The 19534-nt window shown below is 34.1% G+C and overlaps 1 protein-coding gene across 1 annotated transcript; it reads left to right on the forward strand.

Annotated features, from left to right (window-relative positions):
- The first annotated feature begins 213 nt into the window (after nucleotides 1–213).
- On the forward strand, nucleotides 214–19415 carry LOC130641107 (pre-mRNA-splicing factor SPF27-like). The gene is made up of 9 exons (XM_057447772.1): nucleotides 214–325; nucleotides 8155–8247; nucleotides 13494–13564; nucleotides 13847–13948; nucleotides 14383–14493; nucleotides 16198–16240; nucleotides 17184–17221; nucleotides 18542–18636; nucleotides 19201–19415. The coding sequence occupies exons 1-8, from the start codon at nucleotides 233–235 to the stop codon at nucleotides 18633–18635; spliced, it is 645 nt and encodes a 214-aa protein (XP_057303755.1). The 5' UTR covers nucleotides 214–232; the 3' UTR covers nucleotide 18636; nucleotides 19201–19415.
- Nucleotides 19416–19534: the final 119 nt, after the last annotated feature.

Here is a 19534-nt window from a genome sequence, read left to right on the forward strand (position 1 = left end):
GAAGGCCCTACGCCCAAAAAAATCTTCCCACTCTCATTCCCAGGAATTTTTGTTTTTTAGAAAATCCTAGGGGTGGGAGGCGCAGGGGTGCTTATCCTCTCTGCGATCATTTGACACGGGATGTCTGTCGTGTAGAAAAGAACCCCTGGGGAAAAGCACGTTGCGAAAGTCTGTTAGTGTTTGATGCTTGTATACACAAAGGCTGTGCGAACAACAGCCATTCGCAAACAAGATGGCTACTCACGCACATATGAGCCATGAAGTCGTTCCTGACGCTTTACCGTATGTTGATCAGGGTTATGATGAACCAGGTGTTCGTGACATGGTACGTTGCAGACTTTGTGTATTCCTGTCAAATTATGTACTTTAGTTTTACATGTTTTTAATTGATTTGATATGGGTTAAGAGTATTCTGCTGACCATGATCTCAATGTTGATTACAGGTCTCCCTTGTCAGTCGGGAAACTTTTCCCAATTAGAGTAAACTATCATTCAGCCCACTATTGGCATTTTCTATCCTTTAACCCGTGCTAGATTAGCTAGCGATAGAAAATACGAGAAGGGAGCTGGATGTTCTTTCCCATCTTTTAATGCCAGCCCAACTATCAATGCTTCACCATCTCGTTTGTAAGCAGGGCGCTCTGTCAAAAGTTAAGTCAGAACATTGAAAGACTGGACAGCCCAGCTATCAACGCCTATGTACAGCCTTCAAAGATAATACAGTTAGGGAAATCCTCTTAATTAAGCTGTACATCTTAATTTAGATGTCAGCTTAATTAGGATGTATGATACAGTCTAATTAGACATTTTACAGCTTAGTTAAGATGTACAAAACTTTGATCGTATAAAACACACATTTAACTAAATTTTAGCATCTATCTAACTGAATAAATCCAATATTTACATGCATATAAACATCCCCAATACATTAGTTTTTTCGTAGCACTAAACTTGAAGTTTTAAAAATATCCGCCTAAATAGGATGTATCACGTGACGTGACATCCTAACTAGATGCAGTACAGCTTAAATAGATTATCGCTAACAAAGAACCATTGTTTATATGTAGTCCATATCTTTTGAACCCGGAGTGCTGGAAATACCGTTCCTCTTTTATAATATAGTGGTCAAACTGACGATTAAAGAGCTGCAGCGGTGATTCTGCTAAAATTTACATTTTTCGAGAAATCAGAGGAAAATTTTTCTACCTCCTAATGTAGATGTACAGTACTGTGAAAAGGTTTGTTAACATCGTGTTCGTGTAACGAGCGTGCTGCACACGAACCAAGATAAAATCGTGGTCTTTATGTATAACAAACATTCAAACATTCTATCGTGGCCACCACGCTAATATTATTATCTCCACGAAGGATCAAGTGTCCCACGATTATTTTCGCGAGCTCCACGATTTTATAACCAGTATAATTTAATTTTTTTTCTTTTCAAAAAAGTCTTTTATTGAAGTTAATTTGTTTGTTTCAGGTTTTATCATAATGTCATTTGTCTAGAAAAGTTAAATCTGTCTGCCCCGATAGAAATGCTTTTTTAGATTGAATTTTAAAAGTTTAAAAACGAAAAGCGGCGATAGAAATGTTTTTTTAAATTGCATTTTAAAAGTTTATAAACGAAAAGCGGCGATAGAAATGTTTTTTAAGGTCGCATTTTAAAAGTTTATAGACGAAAAGCGGCGATAGAAATGTTTTTTTACATCGCATTTTGATTCACGAACGATTAAAATCTATTATGTAGCTAGCTTTATGACAACGAATTAAAACTTGTTAATTTATTTTTTTGCCGTCGGTTTTTGATTTAATTGATAAACAACAGTCTTTGTTGTTTTACAATAGAAGTTATCTATCGTGGAAGCCACAATGTAATATTTAATTTTCGTTCATGTAGCCCACGAACCACGATCGTGAGGTCCACAATTGTTAAAAAAATACGCATTGTGGACTATCGTGGTTCGTGCGTAACATGAAATAAACACGAACCACGATGTTAACAAACCTTTTCACAGTACTGTATGTCACCTAATTAAGCTGTATGATACAGCTTATTTAGGAGATCTCCAAATTAAGCTATACAGCTTAGTTAAGAGAATAAGCCGCTTATATAAGGGCGAGTTTAGGTGACTTTTCGAATTAAATTAGCGGTTGTCCTCCGAAACCGCCCACACTCTCCCTAAGCATTCCTGAAATGTAATTCCTTGTAACATACCATGAGGACGATACTTGAAAGAAGGCGCTGGGAGAGAAAAGAGTTAATTAAAATTTATATGTTATTTATAAAGTAAATTTTATCAAAAACCATCAAAAGCAGTTCTTTTAAAGAATTTTGCTACCAAAAGTAAGTTTATTTTAATTTTTATAGTTTATTGAATCATTAGTGTCTGTTTTTCTTTCGGGCATTGTTCAGGTCTATGCAGGTTTTTTTGTGTGAATACTTGGATTTTTTTAAACCGCCGAACTCGCCCAAGAACGCCCGCACTTTTTAAGGTATATGGGGCTTACCAGCAACCTTGTTTAAAGATTTGAATAAAAAACTGTGGCGTTTAAAGATAGGCTACACATCCCAACTGTCAACGTTTGTTCTTATACCAGTTTTTAAATAAAAAATTGCGGCATTTTAAGTTTACTGATTTAAATCTTAAAACAACTTAAGTTTAAAAAATGATTTAAATTTTAAAGATAACAAAAATCAATAATTATTATATTCTACTAAGGGATCGTCTCAAAATGTGCGTATGTTTTTTTTGAGTTTTTGAGTTTTGAAAATCAACGTATAAAATCCATTTTGTAGTGTGTGATGACAGCCCTCGAAATAATTTTTGGAGACTCGTCAGACAAAATGTCCGCCACATTTCTAGTTCGGTTGGACATGTCCGTAGTTCGTTTTAAACGTTTGTTGGACAAAACGTCTGATAGATTTCCATCTTGGTCTGACACTTTTAAATCTCAGAATTATTAAATCGTCCTGGTCCTTTTAATCCATGAGCAAGCCTATCTATAGACCATCCTAGCAAGTTCACTGACTCCTGACGTAGGTAAAAAAAACTACGTAGACATAAATCCCTTTTGCCTGGCCCCTTCGTCGTTGGTAACCAGGTCTTACACAAGAAGTCCAGTCATGCGGTACTAAACTAATGCGGAGGTGAACGCCCATGGAGCACGGATATAGCAAGTCTGCAAAACTGCACTTACAGGCAGAGCAGACATTTTATTATGTAGATAATTTCTTCATTTGACAAAACAATTGAAAACCATAGCAGGTCCGAATTTAATTTAATTTTTTCTTTATACCTCAAGTGTTATTTTTATTCAAACAATTTTAAAAACGAAACCCAAGCGAAGCATATTTTTGCCTATTTGCTTGTGATGACCTAAAAAAGGAGCTCGTATCGCATGCGTAACATCTTTTGCACATGCGTTTTACATCGCACGCGTTACTTGAATTACACGTGCAATTGCAAGGGTTGTGTGGGTTTAAACATGTGTGGCCCTGTAGCTTAGTGGTTATAATTCTTTTGTTTGGGCTCAGGTGGTTCTTATTTAGTATAAATCATATCTCATTTAGTGTTTATAAAAATTTTCATATGAAAAATCACATATTCATGAGATAGTATTTTTTTCAAGAATGCATCAATATAATAATGCGCTAAGTGTGTCCGTCTGTCTGCGACAGGCAAAGTGGATGTGTTCATTTTCCTTTGATGTAGCCGACATTTCCTTTGAAGTCTCCGAAAAAGTTATACCATTTTGCTAGCGGGTTTACTTTGTTTACATCACGTGATCAAAATGGAGCAACTTGTTTTGCTGAAATAAATTTAACGGCTTTCTTTACAAAAATGGTGTCCCTTGACACCGAAAAAAACAACAACAAAAGAACGGCCCTTCGTCTGGAAAAAAGTGCAAATAGGTAATTCAGAGAAAGAAAAGTCCAAGGAGTGAAGTAAGAATTGATAGCTAGAGCTAGAAGTAAAGTAGTAAAGTTAGAAGTAGAAAATGAAGGCTAGAGTTTAAAGTGGATTTAAAATCAATAATAGTAAGAACTTTGATGTTTTCAGACGTTTAGGTTTATGTCACTGGAGCAAGCAGACTCGCATTTTCCAAGAAAAGTCTCAAATTCTTGAAGTTTTATATTTTAGCGCTTTTTTTTAAAAAAAAACCTAGCCACCATATTTGTTTATGTTTTTGTTGCATAATTAATGTCTCCCCTGGCGCGTAACTAATGTGTTTGTCCGAAAATTCAAAATGCTACATTAGCTGACTAACAAACGGAAAACTTTGGTATGTTGAACTTACTGATCACTGTAATTTTGTTATTTTTACACTACTATTGTTTCTCTTTATATGTGTTTTACTAAGCATAAATAGCTAGCTTTAGTTTTAGCTAAGTATTCCCAGTTTAAGTATATTTAACTGGGGCTCTTAGCTAATGTTAGCCTCCAATGCCTGCTCCTCATCCCATGGCTAGCTCTAACCTATGACTTATATTGTTATTCCTCTTTTTTAATTATCTATAGCTAGCTACCTTAGTTTCCAAACTTCTTTTCTTTTATGATCACGAATTATGATGTAACAAGCTAGCTAGCTACCTACAAAATCTTTCAAAGACTTGAGATTTTGCAGGATAGTAGGATATATTTTTATGCCCATAAGAGTAAAATTATTTTCACATTTTCACAGGAGACTACGTGCAATATGACCAGTGCAATAAATTTTTTCAGAATTTAAAGCGTGTGTGTTATTTTTTATTGTTTTGTTTCTGACATCCTGCTAAACTTTTGTCAGCCTACATATATAATACCAGGTTATTTTAACAGGGGGTTGTAGACATTTGATTGGAAATTTACGTGGGTTTATGACTTTATTTTAATTTATGAGAGGATGGTAAGGTTGTTCGTGTTTTTGTTTGTGTTGCAAACTACTGTTTTTTAAAATTTTATGTAAAATTTTGTGGGGAAAAGACCACACGCAATATACTGAAAGAACAAATTTTGTGGAATTGGCCTCCACTAAAGGCTGTTGTGTAAAGCTAATGGCTTTTTCATAGTTGGTATTATAAACTTTTGTTGGGAAGAACTAAACTATATATATTTGATGTCATTTTTGCTGGAAGAAAATTCCATGGTTTCACGTTTTTGTTAAGAATTTTAAAATTGTAGTAATAACTGTGCTTGGTGATGATGAAAAAATTAGTAATTGTTCTGACTAAAACTTTTTTGTTTTTTATATTTTATGTAATGCCTGATTTTTCTATAATTTGATGTGTTTCATAACCTTTTTGTGGAAGATTTATGGGCAATGGCAATATAGAACATGCTAAATGAACTGATTTTTTGTTGATTTGGATGTGCTCCTCAAAAACCGATCTGTTTTACATTTTTTGTTTACTTTTGTGAGGACGGACCGTATATACAGTCTGTTTTCCAAAAATAATATCTTTGTTGATTCAAATTTACTCCTTATTCATTTTTGACATTCACTTTTAAATGGTTGGTAAAGGTCACTACAGATCGTCATACTAAGGAAAAAATTTTTGTGTTCTTAATCTGTTCATTTTTACAGTTTGTGTATATTTTTTGGGAACAGGATAGTATGTAATCAAAGAAATCATTTTCCAGATATAAATTTGATGTTTTTGACACTTCTGATTGAATTATTAAAAGTTTTCAATGAAGAAAATATTTGAGATGTGTTATTTCTGACTTTATTATTATTGTTGCTGTTGTACATGATTCTATACATTATTTTGATTATTGTTTCAAGCTCAACACATAATGACCTTTGTTGATTCAAGTTTATTCTTTGCTCATTGATTTTTTGACATTTAGGTTTAAAATTGTTAGTAAAGGGTAGTACGGAACTAAAAGAGAAAATTTTTGTGTTCTTAACTGGTTGATTTTTACATTTTGTGTAAATTTTTGTGGGAGAGGATGGTATACAACAGAAATGACTGATTTTTCTAGATTTAAATTTGATGTTTTGCAAACTATGGCTTTTTCATATTTTTGTATAAGCTTCTAAGGGAAAGACAACATTTAAAATGTGTAAAAAAATATTTTTGTTGATTTGTGCTAACTCTTGCAGGCCATCTTTTTGACATTTTAGAATAAAATACTAAGGGTTTTCAACATAATCATATAAAAGATGTACATATTTGAGTTGTGTTTTTTCTGCCATTGTTATTATCCGTGTTGTGGCTGTTGGTGTTGTGACTGTTAGTGTTGTAACTGTCGGTGTTCTTACTGTCAGTTTTGTGAGGTTGGTGTTGTGAGTGTCGATGGTCCAAGTGTCGTTGTTGTAACTTTTTATCAACTTGATTTTACACCTTGCAAGCTGTTCTTTTTTTTGCGTAAGATTTGTGTGGAGGATTTAATGCGATTTGATATTTGACATTTTGTGTAAGATTTTAAGAACATTTATTTTTATATGCGCTGCTGACGTCAGAAAAACATCTAAAGCAACCTATTTTTCGTACGCCTTTTGCCTAAGTGGATTTTTCCATGGGCCTTATCGACTATCTCTTATAATGATACAGAGAGTGTGTCTGTGTGTCTGTGTCTGTAACAGGCAAAGTGGATATCGTCATTTTCCTTTGATGTCGCCGAAAAACTTCTATCTAATATGTTAAATTTTCTGACGTTACGGCGTGACGTCAATAACACTACTTTAACGTCAATATCCTATATTCAATTAATGAAGCCATTACAGTGCACCTAAAACTTAGAGGCCAAATAACTTGGAAACGAGGTGGTGACGTCAATGATTTTTCACCGAATAGGTAACTAGGGAGCACCTAGGACCAATTTGGGAAATTTTCCAAAACCTGGTTTCCCAATCCGTTTCGGAATGGATGGGTTGATGACGTCATCAAAAAACATTCAAACCTTAATATCTCTGCAACCGTTTATCAAAAGTACATAATCCTATACATTTTCTTGATCACTGTTTCAAGATCTATACGATGAAGGCAACAGGTATACAAATTTCTGAAAAAAAAATTTGGGGGTTTTAACGGACCTTTGCTGACGTCAGCAAAAATTTTAAACTCTTAACTCTCTCTCTTAACTCTTAACATCTCATTAACCGCTTATCAAAACCACATATTTTGTCTCTTGACAGTTCCTTGCTGATGTCATCAAAATTTAAATAACGGTTCTTTTTTACTGTTATCCTGTCTAAGTGGATTTTTCCAAGGGTTTATCGACTAGTTAAATATATATTTATATATAAAAAAAATAAAATAAAAAAAAAATTTTTTTTCACTTTAATAACAAAAATGGTAGCAATAATTTTGGTCTAAATATATTTATATATATATTTTTAAAAAAATTGTTTTTAATTTGCACCGTACAAAACTATGCACTGTTTTATGTGTTTTGTTTTATGTGTTATGTGTCTTATTAGTTAAGCTGTTCCAATTTGATGAAATTCAATCAAATGTAGTTGGTTGTGTGATGTCTGTCTATAGAATAATGTTTCGATTTTTTTATAACCATATTCTTTTTTGCCTGCCTACAATGCAAGAAATGAAAATCTAGCCCTTTTAGCTATGTAAAGGGATTGCCACACCTAAATTTTCCTGAAGATTTCTTGTCAAATAAGCAGAGAGAAAATACCTATAAAGAATACAGTATTTACATGGGAGGCTTGATGAAATTCCTAATTATAATATAGTCATTGTTTCAAGTTGTTGGATTACACCCTGACCATTTAACTCAAAGTTTTGATAATCAAAATGTCTGGAATTTATAATTATAGTAGAGAAAATTCTTGATATCCCAGTCTTTTTCAGGAATATTTGAGTAGGTGTGCGATGATTCGCACGTGCTAAATTGATCTTTGTTGCGCATTCATTTTGCGCTAAAAAAGTGGGGGACGTTTTAAATCGTGAACCCCAAACACGATGATCGAGCATTTTGTCTGACGAATCTCAAGAAATTATTTCAAGGGCTGCCATCGCATGCTACAAAATGGATTATATAGGTTCATTTTTAAAACTCAATATTCATTTTTGAGGCATGCGATTAATCACACGCCTAAACAATTTAGGCTTGTGCCAAGGCGTGCGCGTACAATCACACGCCTCTCCTGAAAAAACCTGATATCCATTAAAAAACAAAATATATAAATCAATATTATTTAATATTTTAGGTCAATGAGCTGATAGAGGAAGAAGTGAAAAGATATCGTCCAACCAAAAATTACTTGGAATTTATGCCGACACCTAATTACAGTTTGTTTGAGGTATAGATATGCAATTAGAAATTTATTGCACAAAAATTTCTGTTATGTTAGAAATTTCTGCAAGCAGAATGTTTTGCAGATTGTGTCATTTTCAAACATTTTGTTAGAAAATATTTTGCTAATCAATTAAGTTTATTTTCAGTGATTCACTTTCCATTAAGAAGAAGTTAAAATTTTAATATTAACCCCCTTCCTTTTTTTTGTTATTCTTTTTGGTATGTTAATGGTTATTGTAGTTAACTGAGTTTTTTAATTTATCTAATAGGCACCTACAAGCTAAATCTCAAAGTCTTAGATATTGGCATTACTTGAAAGCAAACCTTAAATTTCTATAAAATCCTTATAATTCATTAGGATTATCCTTAGAACTTGAAACTCACAACCAGACTATGTTGTAAAATTTTTGGTAGGCGTGCAAAGAATTGCATGCCTCAATAATACTGTGTGTGCGGTTCATACTATATAAGTGTGCTAAGTTTGATGCCATTTGTAAAAGCCTATCAAGGGTTTTGCAGGGGGAGAGGTGAAATGTGTATTGTACATTTAAGCTTTGATGTTGATTTCTGGAAATTACTAAACACTTAACATTTAATTTTGTCTACAGATTTTATTTTGGGAATCGGACAATTAAAATTTGAACTAGCCAAGAGTGAATCATCATCATCATCATTCTCGGCTTAACGTCCGTTTTCCATGCTAGCATGGGTTGGACGGGGTATATTAATGACCCTCTTCCAATCTGCTCTAGACTGTTTTAGATCTAAACTCAACTTCCTCTGTATTAAGTCTGTCCTTATAACCTCCTGCCAAGTCTTTCTCGGTCTGCCTCTGGGCTTTGCCCCAGGAACTATCAAGTCTCTACACTTTCTTACCCAATTATCCTCCTCCATTCTTTCCAAGTGCCCCAGCTAATTCAATCTTCTTATCTGGATAACATCTCTAATTCTACGGAGACTTAGCCTGCTTCTTAGCTCATCTGAACTCTTTCTGTCTCTCAGACTGGCGTTACACATCCACCTAACCATTCTCATATCATTCCTTTCTAAACGGTCAAGATCTTCCTGCTTCACTGCCCATGTCTCACTACCGTACAACATAACACTTCTTACACAGGCCTCATACAACCTACCTTTTACCTCAATTGACAGGACTCTGCTAGTCAACAAAGGAAGTAACTCTCTGAACTTTTCCAAGCAGAACCTATCCTGCAAGTAACACTTCTTCCAACACCCCCTTCACTGCCCAACATATCACCTAAGTAACAGAAGTTCTCAACTATCTCTAACGAGCCACTGTTGTACATCATTAAAGCTGGAAATACTTTATTCTCTATAATCTCACCTTTGCAACGCTTGCATACAAACTGTATTTATTTATTTATTTATTTATTTCCGAATTTATATACAGGATGAGTATGTCAGTAAAAAATACTGTTATAAATATACGTCCTGTTTATGCATACGTTAAAATCTAGTTAGTAATATATATTAAAAATGCAAAGAAAAGTATCAAACTGAAAAAAATATAATCTCAAAAACTGATGGGAAACGCAAAATTAGCCAAAACGTGCGAAAAAGTAACGACCAAAAGAAACAGTGGCAGGAAAGAAGTAGTAGCCATCGAAAAGAAATTAAAAACTAGTTTACACATACACACAATCACACAAATAAATCAATATAACCAAAAACTAAAAATTCGACGAACTATCTCGGCAAGTGTAACTTAGAACAAGTCGCCATGAACAATCTAAAAGGTGTATTACGAGAAAACTTAAAGTATAAAAAATACTCAAAGAATTTATCTAAACTCAAAATTTAGTAACTTGTTACTAAACTCATGTCCACTCCGCCGGATCTCCTTGGGCAAGGAGTTGAAAAGCCTAGCTCCTTGAAAGAAGAAACCCGACCGAGCAAACTCAAGTTTTATTTTAGGAATTTTTAAAAGAAAATTCTGATTTCTAGTTGAAAAATTATGGGAGTTTAAAGTAAAATAATTATCAAAATTCGAGCAACAATCACCATCCAAACATTTTTTTACCAACTTAACAGCATGTTTTTTAATCATGTCTGATGTGTTGATACTCGCATCTTTTGTTATCGTTATTGCTCGTCTATCCAACGATCGTAATTTTTGTGATTGTGTTGCTGTTAAATTTAAAAATGACAAGCAATTATATCGAATAACAGATTGTATGATAGATCGATAAACACGTCTGATAGCTTCTTCGTTCAAGAAATACTTGAGTTTACACAACAACCTTAACTTTGACGAGGACTTTTTGTACATACTATCAAATTGCGGACCAATATTAAGATTGTGATCGATTACTGTACCAAGATATTTATAAGATGTAGTCACATTGATTGGTACTCCGTCAAAAAGCAATGCAAAGTCAGCTTTTGACATTGCTAATCTTTTTGCTGTCCCAAATAGCACGCACTCAGTCTTTCCAGGTTTTAAATTAATCACAAGTTCATTTTCACGAAAGTATGAGCTGATGTTCTTTAAATCATTATTTAACAATTCTTCTATCTGAGAAATTTTGTTTGAAGAAACGTAGATAACAGTATCATCAGCGAATTCCACAACGTCAGCTTTTTTCAGAATGTCCGGAAAATCGTTAAAGAAAATTAAAAACAGTAGAGGTCCAAGGATAGAACCTTGTGGCACCCCACACAAAACCGGATAAGGATCGGATAACACATCGTCAAAACCAACAATTTGTTTTCTGTCAAACAAATAGCTCTCAAACCACTGAAGTGTGACATTGCTTACCCCATATTGTTTTAACTTTGCTAGAAGGGTTGCGTGTCCAAGGGTATCGAAAGCTTTCGATAAGTCAATGAATATCGCGCCAGTAATTTTTCCTTTGTCTGCAGCTTTTCTTATATCATCTAACAATAATGCTGTTGCAAGCTCGGTCGATCTCTTTTTACGGTAGCCAAATTGCTTCTCTGACAGTAAATTGTTGGATTCTAAATATTCACTCAATTGGTTGTGGACAGCTTTTTCCATAATTTTGGACAGCACAGGCAGTATTGAAATAGGGCGGTAATTATCAGGATTTGCTCGTTCTCCAGATTTGTGAAGAGGTTTGATCAAAGCAATTTTCCATTCAGTTGGCATAACTCCGGTCTTTAAAGAAAGATTTACAATGAATGCCATTGGTTTTGAAATCATCTCGGCACTGTCTTTTATCAAGTTAGGAGGTAAATTATCAAATCCAGTTGCTTTGCTACGCTTTAACGATTTCAGTTCTTTTTGGATGTACACTTTGCTGACATACGAAAACTCAAAGACTTCCTCAGTTCTAGAGCGATTCTGTTGTTGACGTTTCCAAGCGAAATTGACGAGTGGTATAAAACGATTCTTCAAATCCCGAGCAACAGTACTAAAGAAATTACAAAACTTGTTTGCTTTCGAACGGTTACTGACTTGGTCGTCAACAGGTTTTACTAACGATTCAGGTGTTTTATTGTTGGACGGAAAAACTGACTTTAAAGCTTTCCAAAATTTTTGAGGATTGTTTCGATTTTCGTACAATAAATCTTGATGGTAAGTTCTTTTTGCTTTTCGAACTAAATTGTTGCAGTGGTTTCTGGCAATTTTAAATGAAGTCCAGTCGTTTTTATTTTTAGATCTTCGCGCTTTGCGTAACAATTGATCTTTATGATTAATCTGCCCTTTTACTTCCTGTGTGAGCCATGGACAATGTATTCCCTTTACTCGTTTGGTTATCTTGGGAGCATGCTTGTTATATACCGTTGTTAAAATATCTTTGAAAAATGTCCATGCACGATTTACATCAGTCATATCATAAAGTGCATTCCACTCTTCCGATTCAAGATCACGGCACATATGCGATTTGTTGTATTTTGAATAATTACGACATGTAATAGTTTTGAATTGGTATTTAACGTGATTCATTTTACGCACGCATCCTATCATGTCATGATCGCTGAAATCTAATGGTGCTACATCAACCGTAGATATTAAACTTTTGTTGTTAGTTAAAATAATGTCAATTATAGTACTCGTATCTTCAGTCACTCGAGTTGGTTTAGTTATCAATTGAACAAAACCGTGCAAAGTAATCAAGTCTTTTAATTCTCTGCATATATTTCTATTTCCGTAGTTAACATTGAAGTCCCCAAGGATTATAGTCTCAAGATTTGTACTGTTAATGAGAGTTAACATATCATCGAAAATGTTGTTAAAATGTGCGTGAAGATAATTTGACCCATCCGGGGGTCTGTAAAAACTCCCAACTAAGAAACTTTTTGAGTTTTTCTGGAATATTTCTATAATGATACCTTCAACTTCATCTCTTTCAAGATCTTTTCTTCGTTTCCAACTGATTTTATTTGATATATACATGGCAACACCACCGTGGGTACCATTTGTTCTGTTCTTTTTAATGAACTTGTACCCCGGAATTTGATACAAACTATCGTCATCGTTAAAACTGTGAGAATGAATATGTGTTTCGGATAGTGTTAATAAATCTACGTTTTTATACAAACCAAAAAACGATTGGATTTTTTCAAAACTTTGTAATAACCCTCTGATATTTTGATGAAATATGCGTATTCCTTTTTTCTTTATCAAATTCTCCATACATGGATTAGGACCGGGACATGTCTCCACATCTCCACATATGATCAACAAAATGTGTAACAACGATCTCGGTTTGAATTTCGAATAATTTTTCTTCTGTGTAAATAAAGATGATAAAGCAAAGTTCTCCTGCTCATACATATCCTCTGCATTCATCGTAATGCTAACACCATCGTTTGTACAAAAATTCTTTTTGCTCACTCGGAAAACCGTAAGCCAAACTATGAAAATAAAAACTGCCAGCCACAAGCCAGTGACCGCACGTTCCGCCATCTTAGAATGTACAAGGTATGTATGTCAGCTCTTAACCTTCCACTAATACTACTGCACTTCTTATGTACCCAATGCTTGCAAGTCTGACAAAAAATTGAGTTACTACAAACCCCTTTCCTGCAAACTCCATAAGGCCACTTTCCAACTACAAGGTCACACTTTGCTGCAATGCTACTAATCATGACTTTAGACTTTGCTGTGTTTACCTTTAGCCCTTTCTCTTCTACTGAACTAGCCAAAAAAATTATGTGTAAATGAGATTTTTCAGATAACATCCAAAAGATTTTGTTAAAGCAAGAACGATCTGTCTCTTTGTTTCAAACCGCTAAAAGAGATATTTCTTTGATTTTTGATAGGCAAAGTTGATGAAGCAAGAATTTGATAGAATATCCAACAGACAGCCCATGGAACTTCTGAGCATGAAGAGGTAAAGATATGAATTTTTTATAATTTAGGTTTGGCAGATTTGTAGTTATGACTTATAGCGATGTTCTGATGTTGCGAGTTGCTTTATGTGGTACAATAGTTAGATTGTAAACACACACTTTTATTTCATGACTTTGCGTGTAGGAAATTTCACAGATTTTTTTGCATTTGCTTTAAAAAAGCGATATTAAAGCATTTTGCACTTTAAGTACTACCCATTCATATAAATTCTTGGCCACTTTATTTGTATTTTACTTAACCTGTTGTTATTCACTCCTTGCAGATATGAATTACCCCAACCAGCTGCTGCTCAGAAAACAGATCTTTCTGCATGGTCTGAGTGTTTGAAAAACTCAATGGCACAGCTTGAGCATCAAGCTGAAAGGTATTGTCACCATTTTAAAGATGTGCGACGAAATAATAAGATCTTTTTTTAGTCAATGTATTTAAGTGTTTTATTGTTCTTAAACAGTAAAACGCCAAAACTGTTTAGTATTTACAGAATAGTCAACTTATAATATCATCATCATTCTCGGCTTAACGTCCGTTTTCCATGCTAGCATGGATTGGACGGGGTATATTAATGACCCTCTTCCAATCTGATCTAGACTGTGTTAGATCTAAACTCAACTTCCTCTGTATCAAGTCTGTCCTTATAACCTCCTGCCTAGTCTTTCTCGGTCTGCCTCTGGGCTTTGCCCCCAGAACTATCAAGTCTCTACACTTTCTTACCCAATTATTCTCCTCCATTGTTTCCAAGTGCCCCAGCCAGTTCAATCTTCTTATCTGGATAATAATACCAGAGTTTTTAATTCTTAGGGTAGCCAACTTGGAATTGTTGTCACAGTATGGAGCGAATTCTTGGAGGTGCCATTGCGATGTCCTACAACGCATGTTTGAAGCACAGCAAAGAAAACACGCAGAAATAAAGTAAGCATTTGAGTCAAATTACGCTGAGCACCCTACTTCATTTTTTTATCCAAATATTTGTACAGGATAGGCACTTTCGTGTTAAGAACAACTGTTATTAATGTGACTTCTGTGTTGGTACATAGTTGGTACATATACAACAACTTCAGCTATACTCAGCTCAGTTTCCCATGCATTGCATGCCATCAGTTATAAAAATAATAGGTAACGGTTGTTCTGATAACATGTCCCTATTTTTTAAATAGCAGGAACGATTTTTCGATAGCCAAGAGTAATAATATTTCATGAATATATTTTAGCGTTTGCTTGTAACACTCCGTATTTTTGCGTAAAGAATAGAAAATGCAATTCACAAAACTTCACTCGCGCCCCATGGTTATGCTTTTATTTTCCCTCGCCAATAGTAATTGAGATAATTTTACATGACCAACATCAAAAGTGTTCTATTATGTCTATTATACTTACCTCAAGACTAACAGACTGTAGCCGGAACTTGCAGTTGATTAAACCTTTGAGTTTTTATCAATGAAATAAAATGGCACACAATAGGAGCAAGTTTGCCGAATCTTCGCAAGTGTTTACAATGGCGAATATTCAAAAAAAAATTTGCATGGGAGAAGTCGGGAAATCGTTTTTCTCTTTCGTTAACATTATTTTTAGTTGTTAGGTTGTTTGTTTATCATTAGCCTATCATTGCCCTAAACAAGAAATTAGGGGGAAATGAAAAATTACCCCCATTACCCACCATTACCCTTGTGGTGAACAAAGCTCCGTTCCCCTCATATTTTGTGGCCTTAAACATTTCTTTGGAGAAAATTAATATTGATATATGTACTGTAAATACTGCTTATGAGAGAATTATTTGACACAATTTTTTGAGAACGCAAAAATTTGGAAAGAAAGTATTTGCGGAGGAAACAGTGCGACTTTGGCGGTTGTTAGAATTTTCTTTAATGTGCCAATTACAATGGCTCTAATATTTTTTTGCCATAAATCAAAATGTATAAAAACCTAGTCAGAAATACTAGAAAAAGATAAACTAAAGATAAACTACAAACTGTTCTTACCGCAAAATAGAAATAACGTTGCTCCATTTCAAAAAATCACCTAGACGCACCTTAGTGTAAATTAATTTTATAAAAAAAAGCAGCTGTGTTTTGTTCAAAGTATGTGTCGAATCCCTACTTTATCCTAAGCACGCATAAAATATCCCTATGGATACACAACTAATTTATGTATAATTATGTGAAAAATTCACTTAAATGTCATAATTTAACCAGAATTCAGACATCATAATTCTCTTTTTTTTGGAGATGATGCGGAAATGCTATAGTGGTAATGCATTTAACCTGTAATCATAAAATTTCAGTTTCGGGTTCTTACTCCGGCTTACTAAACAGATTTGTGTGGTAGGCAAGCAAATTAAAGCATTGCTTTACATATCTTTGGCGTTAGTGTAACATAGTTACAGTTAGAGGGGGTAGAATGTCCAAAATTGTTATATTATATCTCTTGTATGTTAAGGGTTTCAAAATATTTAGGCTTAGCGAAAAAGTGTTCACTATAGAAAAATTTCTTAACTTTAATTGAAACGTCTTTTCATGAATTTTTACATGTAAATTTTGTGTTTGTTGAGGTTACATTTTTTTACCAGATGTTCCAATTGCTGGTTTTTGTTTCTTATTTTTTTGTGTATTTTTCTAGACGACACATCCAAGAAATCAATTGGGATCGAAAAACTGTACAGGTATATTGCAAGCGTAATTTTTTAATTCTAAATGCATATTCTAAATCATATACATTGCACACTCTGATAATTTGTTTTGTAGAACTGATATTGTAAGTCTACTTATTACGTTTTTTACCTGGTAAACTCAAGTGAAGTCTGCTATAATAATCTCAAATTTGCGGTTACAGACTTGTGTAAAACAAAGTAAATTGTGTAGTGGTAGAACTGTCAACCTGTAATCATAAGGATTCAGGTTTAATTCTCCACACCGCCCCACTTTAAAAGTAATGTTGTAAGCCTATTTGGAGCCATCTGGAAGAGAAAGAAAAGCCAAACATTGGGATTGAATTCCAAAAGAGATAAAACTTCATGACTAACACAAAAATTTCGTTTTTTTATATTTGGCTGGCATAAACATTCGCGAATTATCAAAAATTTTAAATATTTTTAAAAGAAAATGTTTATTTAGGTGGGATAGAAGTACTACTTTAGTATATAAATAAAACAATTTTTTTACGAACCTAAAGATATAAATTTAGCTAACAGGTAAAAAATTTTTCGCGTATTTTAACTTTTGTGAAAAATTACGATTACCGCGAATTTTGTGTTGCTAAAGTTCGAACGAGTCAAGTAGAATCTTCTCAACTTTGGCCAACGTAAACGTTTGTGACATACGCGCAGCTTTACAATTACAGATCAGTTTTTTTTTGTGCCGCTGCATTATGTGCATTACCTTCAGAAAGGAGATCAACTAAACGCACTCCAGTAGTGTGGTGATTTATGTTCTGTACAAATATTGGCAGGAAATTTGTTTTGTTAGGATCCCCTCCCCCCCCCCCCCCTCCCCCGGCTGCGAAAATATCCCCACATATAATATTTGTTTTTATTGGTTACATCAATCGGTTTTGTTTCCCAAACTCCACAGTTAACACAAGCTATGGTCTTCTTTTTATTGTTTTAGAAAAAAGCTGGATCTGAATTACAGAGGTTAGAGGAAAGGTAATAGGTTTCTTTTCTCTCGAATGATATTTTCAAATGTACTAAATAACCTAAAAAAAAATGGAGACTCTCCTAAGACCTGAATAACTTAAAATTTGGAAATAGAATATTAATTCCTCCTAAAATTGTTTATGTTGGCTCCCATACTCCGTTTTTTTGTGTAAAAAAGATTGAATACATGTGTATCTTGCAACAGGATTAATAAATTATATATAAGTACTGTAAATTTCAATAAACAGCCGATCTATCCAAAAAAGGAGAGGCTTAATTGTTAGTAACTTTTCATTTCCTTCTGAATTTTGGCAAAATCTTCTATAATACGGAATGCGTTTGTTAGTTATTTGACTGCAATACCCCCTAAGTTCTTAAAGATGTCCTAAAATTTTTGAAATTTAAAGTCTGTGGCCACCCTGTTCGGTATAGGCATACGGCAAAGTGCGACCCAATATCCAGGGACGCTAGCGGGCAAGTTTTGGATTTTAAAAAAATACGAAAACCATAATGCTGCAAACAGAAATATGGAATAAAGAGAACGCGAGTGAGAGACTTAGTTTTGTGCAATGATTTGGTTCTTCTAGAAAAAGATACGTTATAGATCCGAGAGTGCTAACAAATTTACATGACGGTAAAAATAGCGAAGGAACAATGTTTAGCATCGCAAAACGGAAGTAGTTTAAAGCTTTTGTACTAGTTTCAGACCTGGTGAAAAGAAACTGGATTAATATAGCTGTCTAAATTTAACAGTCAATCTGAATGAATTCTTATACTTTCCCACATATTTGTCTTGCAGGGCATAGAATTCTTTTCGATTCTTTCGGCGTTTTATTCTTTTTCTTGCTAGCCTAATTAACTAAGCTTTTTCTAAGGAAATTAAATTGAGTTGAACAGCTTATTCGTCTGATTTCCAACGATAAGAAAAATTACGCTGGCTATCCCGGCTATTGTTTTGTTTGTTAAACTACTCTTGCCTATACTTTCGTGTATTTATTTATGTTACTTTCACCTGTTCGAAGTAGGGATGTCGCTGTACGAAGTCACAATCCGCATAGACATAGCTACAGATGTATATTTTGAATAGAGCACAATGTTCTCATTTTTCTCATATGCATTAAAAAAATGTAACCTGTATCCCGGGTCCCACTCTGTAGAGCCCTAGAATCCTGGGTCCTTCGAAGCACGTTCCACTTTTCTTTTATGCCGTTTGGAATAAATTCTAGTCTTTTTTCTTTTCTTGGCCTTTCTGTTTTCAATGCATATCTGAAATAGCGGTTTTGTTTTTGAGATCGGTGTAATCATTTACTTCTTTTTACTTGTATTTAGTTGGATTGGTTTGGTTAGTAAAAATTACGAGATTGAACGAGCTATCGTGGAAACGGAGAGCGAAGTCGAAGCGTTAAGACAAGAAGTACAATGAGGTATGTTATGGATTTCCAGTAGAACTTGGTCACATTACTCTGCTGCCCTTAATAATGGAAAGTCAATCTGGTAAAACAGACTAGCTCGGTTTGCCGAGATCCTCGTTAACAAATTCTCATAGAACAAAACTTGTTATAACACAAATTGAGTTGGCCCGGCTACCTAGATTCCGATAAAACAAGTCATAGCTTTGGTCAAGCTTTTGCATTTTTCGACCAAATTATTTCAGTTGCAGAGACTTGTTGCTTTCTGTCCATAAATATAGGGCGAAAATATCAATGTGTTACTGAAGAACTAAAACTTAATCGAGATGCAAACATTTGTCACGGGACCTATTTGTCAGTCCGGGTTGGGAAACTTCTTACGATAGCAATCTTATGTTTAGCCCTTATTTTCGAGAGAGGTTATTTTTTAGTAGAATGCGAAAACCACAAGTGTTGAAAATTGCTTAGTCAGCTTAAAATAGGTTGTTGTGTATTATTTTAATATTATAATTATTTTATTATTATTTCCTTTGTTACTTTATATAAAATATAGATATGTAGCTATATTTATTTTTGTAGTTTTCGATGAATTATTTGACCTCAAGTCCAAAGCAAATGTGGACGTGAACTGATAATAACCTCCGTGGAGAAGAAACATGAAATTCAAAGTAATGGAAACTTAGCTGAGATCTCGCCAAGTAATATAAAAGCAAGAGGAGGAGAGACATTTTCATAATAAACAGAAGTAACTTGTAGACTGTTTTTTTTGGAAGTTGTACAAGTATTTGTATAGAGTGATTGGTGTTATTACTCACTGTTTAATAAGGACGGACCCACTTCAACTCCGCCCTGTTTGACGTCATATGAAGCTAATTGTTTAGTTATAACATCCTTTAAAAAAACGCGTTATGTT

The sequence above is a fragment of the Hydractinia symbiolongicarpus genome, chromosome 4 (assembly GCF_029227915.1).
Source record: "Hydractinia symbiolongicarpus strain clone_291-10 chromosome 4, HSymV2.1, whole genome shotgun sequence".
Taxonomy (NCBI): Eukaryota; Metazoa; Cnidaria; class Hydrozoa; order Anthoathecata; family Hydractiniidae; genus Hydractinia; species Hydractinia symbiolongicarpus.